Source organism: Nanorana parkeri, unplaced genomic scaffold, assembly GCF_000935625.1.
Source record: "Nanorana parkeri isolate BGI_ZX_2015 unplaced genomic scaffold, ASM93562v1 scaffold2485, whole genome shotgun sequence".
Classification (NCBI taxonomy): Eukaryota; Metazoa; Chordata; class Amphibia; order Anura; family Dicroglossidae; genus Nanorana; species Nanorana parkeri.
Genome location: NW_017308753.1, coordinates 20,000 through 28,008, shown reverse-complemented (window position 1 = coordinate 28,008; position 8,009 = coordinate 20,000). Strand labels below are relative to the sequence as shown.

Genomic DNA, 8,009 nt, shown 5'->3' with positions numbered 1-8,009 from the left:
TGAAATTTTTGACTGACTGGTGAGACACCGTAAAATTTTTCAAGCCCTGTATATATATATATATATATACAGTATAACACATATAAAACTAATCTGCACAGATTGGGACGTGCACTCACTCACAGGTCACAGACTTGCTGCCAATGTTCTACTTCTATTAAAATGCAATGCAGTGAGACATCTGGTGGTAACATTCACAACTTACACCGGGATCTGTTATAGGAATGAGGAAGCCATCATTGTTTAAAGTGGAAGTAAAGTCAATTAAAAAAAAATGACAGGTAGGTTTTTCTGACAGAAGAGATTCTGTATATCTCTTCTGCCATAATTACTTCTTCCTGACGGCCAGAGTTTGTGTACACTGAGCGACACATGCGCAGCTCAGCGCTGAGACAAAGTAATTCCTGCACATGCGCTACCAATGCTGAAGACTGGTAAGCTGCAAAATAATACATTTTTACTTTTGGGTTTAGATACACTTAATTCTATGTGGCTTTTATCAACCAAATAGAAGAGTGTAGACGTCAAACAAGAGGTTCCACCTTCAGCTTCTTAGCATTGGCCCCTGACTAGCCAACCGATTTTATCATGATTGGGTAATATACCAAACTGTTTGCTTTCACTGGTAAGAAAATAAGGAGTGTTTAGACTCATATCACAAAAACTATAAAGCTTTTCCTATTTGATTGGGATCTGTATTTGATATTTCATGTTTGTTTGTTTTTTTTAGATTGAAATCAGACAATTGATACAAATGACAATACGCACCAACAAACACATGCTCAAATCCACTTGAATCAGCTTCTCCACTGGACCTAGAATAAAGTCCAAACCACATCTTCTGCAGGTCATCAGTAAACTCTTTTTCTGTGGTATATAGATCTGTGTGGATGATAATGAATCTTTTGTCACATGCTTGATGCAGATTACTGTAACTTTATGTAACAGAGGTAAAGCAAAGCTGCCATATGTGCAACAAAATTAAATGACACTAAACTCAGGAGTTAAATCTTAAAATTGCATTCAAGTACCGTAACTATTAACAAAAATGTATTTTTTTTGTGTGTCACACAGCTGTGGATCCTCAAATCATCTCTGACTTGGTGCTGACACTGTCCTTCCTTCTGGAGGGTGGCTAATTTTGTTCCCCATGGTCCCTGTGTGTGTTGTAAAGTAGCCACCTCTCCAAGCCTGCTCCCCTGATGGATTACAATCTCACATTTTGTTTACTAATTTGTATTGGGATTGTCATTGGCATTAACAATACAGGAAATGCCGGAACTACAGATCAATTTTATCGTAGTGCACTGCTACACAGATCCATCAGTCCCTACTGTTTTTTTGGCATTGGGGTGCCATTCTCAATGGACACATCGCACAGAGTTGCACGCATTACTGTGCATTGAGGTAATGTGTTGTAAAATGCAGCATTTTAGCACATAGGTGTTAAGCCAGCCTTCAGCTAAAGGATTTAGGGGTCTATTCACTAAGCTGCCGTAGGCAGCCGAGTGAATGACCGACCTGAAGTGAAGTGAGCCGAACACTGTTCGGCTATTCACTTCAGGCTGGTACAGCTGATTTCAGCCATATATCGGCTGAAATCAGCCGTACATCGGCTTGCTTAGCATGGCTCCGGGTCGGCCGAACATGCTCAGCCTGTTCGGCCGACTCGAAGTGCAGAAGGAGTTCGACTCAGCCGAACTAACATCTGGATCGGCTGCATAAGCTAGCCGAAGGATCGACCGAAGCTACGGCTAGATCCTTCGGCAGCTTTGTGAATAGACCCCTTAGTTTTTGATGATGTATGGAAGAACCCTGACAGGATGTTCTTGCTGTCTATCCTGTTAGGGAGATATTAACCTTCTCTATTTGTACTAGTGATCAATATCACCAGGACAGAAAGTGACAGAAAATCCAAAATGTTACTGTAGTCACTGGAAGAGAAAGTGAAGGGAAATATTTCAATGGGAAAAAACTGTCCTAGAATAAGGGAATTCCCCTCACTATAGAGACCGTTCCTCTGTTGTCTCTCCATGCCTACTTTAACCAAACCTAGTTTGGGTTTAAATATAATTTAAGGAAAACCTGTGCTGAAAAAAAAAAGAAAACTTAAAAGCTGCCACTGTTGCCCACCTTCTGAAAAGGCTAGTTGCCTGAAAGTATGGCTTATCCTCTGACTTCAATACAGTACATTCTGAGCCACTGACCTGGAACAAGGATGTAATAAATGAAGTCAGACTGAAGTCAAAGCTCCTGATCAGCATGCTTTTTCAGTGATGAGTAAAGATGTGATTAGATTATCATAACAGCTAGGCAACTAGCATTTTAAGAACATAGAGGTCAGTCTGGGTTTCATGCAATAGAGAACTTCAACTGAGTGATGCTTCTTACCTTTCTTTTGGAAAAACGTATAAAGTTCTTTCATAAGCTTTGTCTTCATCACTTCCTGCAAGAAATGTTCCTGCTCTTTTAACTCCTCTGGACTGTATGTTTCGTCTGTCCCTGTCTTCCTGTCATAATTGTCCAGCAGTTTTATGAAAGCTGCATACGTTGGTTTTGTAAACAAGTCTTCATTCACATACTGGTACAATCTGCAGAAAAGAAAGTACAACCAGAGACTGAAGATCTGACATCTCACTGCGACCCAACATGCTGGAAAATATATGCAATAGTCATTTCTGCCAACCTTCTAAGCACTAGTTTTACTCCTCAGTACCCATATTGTCACTCATGATGTGTCTAACACACCCTAATACATCTAACTCCACACAACCCCATGGAAGAAAACTCCACTAACCCACCACTAGGTTGTTATCGCTGTCCGTGTGTGCCCGCAGGGGAGAGTCGCTCTCTTTTTTTGTCCTGGTGATCATTGTCAACAAGACCACATGGGAGGGGAAAACCCCAAATTTCACTGGAACAGGAATGGAGGGGAATATTCCAATGGGGACATTAGTTGCAGTGACAACTGTCTAAGGATTTCCTTTCACTTTTACACTTTCTGTTGTGTCTATGGACAGTAAAAGGAGGGGGTTTCAATCCCTCCATAATTTATCCAAAACTAAAAGAAAAAGTTTTGGCTTAGGTGTACATTAACTCCAACAGTATTCTTCTATATAATATCCCCATTTTCCAAAAGCTAAAGGGCCACAAATATGCGAGTACTCTGCCATGCTGTTACTAGCCGATTTCCTTTCAGTACCACTTTTCAAACAGCAGTCCATTCCTGATGGTCCTCTGTTTCTACTAAAGCTCCAGTAACTCTAGAAAATGGGCAGGAATGCAGAATGGTTTCATGAATGTAGTAAAAAATTACACCGTGGGAAATGGACCCTAGGAATCTCTGGATGGTGGGGGTTCTGGCATCCATCTCTAGATATAATCATTCAGAGTATGGGAGTTCCAGTAGACTCAAAATGTGGTTCACTACTCCAACTTCACCCCTTGACAAGATGAATGGATTTTAACAAAGTGGTGAGATGGGATTTTTTCATCATCTTTGTTTTTATTGTTTTTGTATTGGGGAACAAGTTAAAGATCCATTTATCAGTTCACTAAGGGCATGGATAGCACCTTTCACAGGTACACTGAAAGGAATAAACTCTGTTATCAGCATGTCCGGGGACCTGTTGTTGTCTCCACTCATTGGGGTTACCAGTACATATAATTGGTATAAGGGTGCAGATCCAGCTTGTTGCACTTAAGCAAATAAGCCAGAGAAGAAAATGAATATCTGCATTTTGGGCTGTAGCAAATTAAATATAGTTTATTGAAAAAAAGAAGTAGTAAACACCTCTTTATTATTACATTTGAGGTTTTTTTTGCAATAATATAGAGAATAAGTACAAAATAGTGGTGAAAAAAGCACTTGTGGGTTTAACCAATCATGATTAATTCTTCATGGACAACATAACTAGAGGCATGGTAGGCTTACTAAAACGTGTATTTTTCCTATCTCAGAAATTTGTGAGGCATGCTAAGAAGAGTGTACTTTTAGGTCTCATTTTCTTAAAAACGTCACATTCAGAAAGTAATAAACATTCCAAAAGAGCTCTTTATTTTGAATTACTTACGGTTCATCACAGAGGTCTTCTCTAGTAGTATCTTTCTGCACCATTTCCTGTTTGTTCAGTATGATATCTGATTCCGCTGCTTTGTTAACATCTGACTGATACAACTTTTCAGATATTGCCTTTACATCCTCATTACTGATATCAGCTCCGTCTCCTAGAACAACAGGACACACGCTCAGAAGGGCTGGTTTGACATAAGCAGCCCCAGGGTCCTCTTATGAGCCTTCCAATGTATGGATACAATGGTAGCCAGGCACGGGTCAATAAAAACAAGTGATGCAAAAAGAAACCTAGCCAAAACTTTATTTCTATTTTATATGTTATATATGTTATATTTTGGTGGTTAAAGCAAAATAAAATAGTTTAAACTCAATTTTTAAACATATTACCTGATTTTTTATGGTGAGATGCTTCAATAAAGTTTGAATCAATATCTGTAAAAAGGCGAAATAATAAAATAAATAAAGGAAAATGGTTAAAAAAAGAAAATCAGGGATTGTTTTAGAATTGTATAGTTACCAATTACTGTATGGCAATTTAGGACTGAGCTGCAATCACTTACTAAGGCTGTGCACACACCTTACAACCTTTAGTCTTGCGATGGTTGTAAGGTACTTAAAAAAAACGTACGATCTGCCTATCTTGCATAGGCAGATCGTACTTGCGATGATCGCAAGCCACGCCCTGAGGGGCGGTCTTCCGATGACCGCAATGCCGAACGGGCAGTGTGCACTTGCGCACACCTGCCTGTCCGGCTTTTATCTTACGAACATGCTACACACCCGCCAAACATCGTATGATGCTCGGCGGGTTTTCAAACATGTTCGTAAGTTTAAAGTCGTGCGACCTTACAGTAGTAGAGGTCGCACAGCTTCCACACACCTTACGATAATTGTACGATCGCGTGATTTCCCGCGATTATCGTACGATTATCGTAAGGTGTGTGGGGACCTTAAGAAAGAATTGTAACGTCTCTATCAATGAAGGGGTATGCTCCCAAGGTCCTCTTGTGAGCCTTCCAAAAACAAATGATGCAAAAAGAAACCTAGCCAAAACTTTTTTTTCTTTTTTATTTGTCTGATAGAGAAGTCTTAGAAACATGGTGAAGTTTATATTGCCATTTTCTTCACTTTCTGTCCAGACAGGACCAACCACTGGAACAGGAAGAGAAGGAAATCTTCACAATGGGAAGCAGGCATCAATAAACACTTTGCAGATGTGTTAACCACTTCCCAAATTGCTGAAAAAAATGTTTTTTTTCATTGCTGTGATCCTGTTGGAGACATTTCCCTGCACTTCTTAACCCAGGTGGCACCTATCACCAAAACAGGAAATAATGGGAAATCTTGTATATGCGGGTACAGGAATTAGTAGAAACCTGACTGGGGTTCTATCCAATATCAATCAATACAAGACTGAAAAAGGCTTTGATAGACTGCTTTTCTGCTTTTAAGAGACAACTAATTACATTTGCATATTAGTTATTGCATTTCCTTTATAATATGCTCCCCCGGACTCAATTGCTGCAGACAATGTTAATTCTTTGTGAAACTTTACACCTAGAGCAAGGTAGACCCAAGCCACTTTCTCAGGCTGTCCTGCCTTCCCTGATCATCCCCCTCCCATCCATGACACTGCTGCCTTTCCATTTTAGCTTACTTCCCATCTCCAGCCATCTTAACAGTCTGTGTTATGTATACAGAGGCTGTGACCGGAGAGCATGTGTATACAGGGCTGCTATAATACAGCAATCCGGGCTCTTCTAGAGAAATCCAAGTTGGTGGCACCCACAGTGCTCTAACAGTATTATGCAAAGTGTACAGAGGAGGAGATTTAGGGCAGCATGATTTCACCCACCACCACCTAACATGTAAAGAAGCTCTGGAGCCTCTGGTGACTCTACACACCTCTTTGGGGAATGCTGTCAGAACTCCTTGTTCCTTTTTTATCCTTGTTAGTGCTGCTGGTACCTCCACTGCATAGTTCATCATAGTTAGTACAGCAGTTATTGAATTTAGCGCATTTTTTATTGCAATGGCAGGTATGTTTCTTGTTATATTTCTCACCACATCTTCCCTCACAGGTTGTATCTGTGTGGAAGAAAGTCAAAGGAGATGTATTTAGGTATGAAATACCCTTGTCAACTTCATTTTGAAAATGCTGCTTGACTGCAATACATTCTGAGCCACTGACCCACCATAGCCATGTACCCAGTGAAGTAACTCGCAAATTAGTAATCCTAATCTGCATACATGTTCTGGGTTATTGACTTTAAAAAGTGTTAAGGTCATAGACTCAATGTAGCAGTCAGGAATCTAGCAATTATAAAAGGAGAGTTGAGTCATATCAGTCTACATATTTTCTCATTATAGGTTTTCTTTTACTATTTCACCGTTCAGTGTCATGTTATTTTTAGGTTGTGGCATTGTGGCATTTTAAGCTGCTTTGTGGATGACAAACTTTTTTTTGTCTGTGTAGAGGCTAACCTGGATATGATTTTTCTGGACCGTGTACAGGACACCAGGAATGGGTCCTGGATGGACGGTATATGCCTCCCTTGTTTAGGTGGTGGTCCCGTTAAGGTCACCTTGTATTCAGGGTTCCCGCCAAGCAGGGTGCGGGGTTCCGGGTCGGACTTGTAAGAGAAACTGCTAGGCAGTTTTCCCAGAGTTGTTAATTATACATGGGTCCGGGAATCCAGAGGCTCAGAGAGATTTTTGGGTGAGACAGAGCCTCCATCCCTGACTACAGCCAGTTCTGGTAATGAAAGGGTTAACCCACCAGCCAGAGGGTGTGTTAAAAAGGAACAGGAAGCCAGTCAGTCGGTGTCTGTGAGGAGTGTTTGGAGCAGGACACATGGCTGTGTGTGTTAAGCTGAGGAATACAGTCTACCGAGATACTGCTGGGGCACCTGTGTCCATACTGGAACCCTCTGTGAGCAGGCTGGGACTCTAACCCTGAGGTGGGACTTGGTATACAGGTGCTGAGCCGAACCTTGTATTTGCTGACAATATGCCCTGTTGATTTTATCATTCTGCTGAATATAAGCCATTTTTATTTGATTGTTTGTGGAAAAGAATAACAGTTTATTTGCTGATACAGCTGGCTACGGGTCATATCCGCCCTGAATATTACAACAGTTATCTATTCATGTAATATTATAGCTGTTTTTTTAATAAATATATTCCCAAGAGTTCTGCCTGCACTAAGTTGTTTAATGAGCAGAAGCTGCAGACATGTATAATGGTGTCAGCATGTTCTTTCTTACATTGTTGCATTCCTTTAAGGTTTTTCACTGATTGTTATACTTTGTTTACACTTATGTTATGTACTTTCTTCTCATCATTTTCCTTATCAGTTTTTTAAGGTATTAAAATTTTAGTGCAGAAATTGCAACATGGTGAATCCCTTAATAAATGAGAATAATACAAGAAGAGATCAGCAATGTCATACTATGTATTTCTCTCACTACAAGGTAACCACTGGTATAACACCTTACTCCCCCCTGCCGCCTAGGATTGAGGTGACCCTCAAGTAGCCTTAGGCCCCTTTCACATCGATGGTCCGATCTGGTCCTCCAGTCAGTTTCTCAGGTGCACCTGGTCGGATGCCTAATATAAGCATCTGGGCAGCCGTGTCTAAATGGACTGCTGGCATCTATTTATACCCGGTTACCCCCGACCCTGGCCAGGTTCAGAAAAACAAACGGAACAGTGTTTAGTTTCAAGGGACCTGATCGTGCCAGAGTGAGGCTAATCTGATGTAAACTGACACACACTACTGGAACATACTCATCAGTGGATGGCAGAAGCAATCAATACCCTAAATTTAGAAACTTTAACACAGAATTACTACAGCTTAAATGCTTCGAAGAAACACAGAACCAAACCAGACACTGCCGCCTAGGACAGGGAACCTACACTGGCAAACTCTTCT

General features: G+C 40.7%; 1 protein-coding gene across 1 annotated transcript in view; it reads right to left on the bottom strand.

The window, feature by feature from the left end:
- Positions 1-8,009, bottom strand: part of LOC108801770 (poly(U)-specific endoribonuclease-A-like) — a 46,124-nt gene that overhangs the window by 30,203 nt on the left and 7,912 nt on the right. Inside the window, exons 5-8 of the mRNA XM_018573681.1 lie at positions 4,815-4,835; positions 4,074-4,218; positions 2,392-2,591; positions 769-882 (exon numbers count right to left, since the gene is read on the bottom strand). Coding sequence (XP_018429183.1) covers positions 769-882; positions 2,392-2,591; positions 4,074-4,218; positions 4,815-4,835 — 480 coding nt within the window. The remainder of the gene's footprint in view (positions 1-768; positions 883-2,391; positions 2,592-4,073; positions 4,219-4,814; positions 4,836-8,009) is intronic.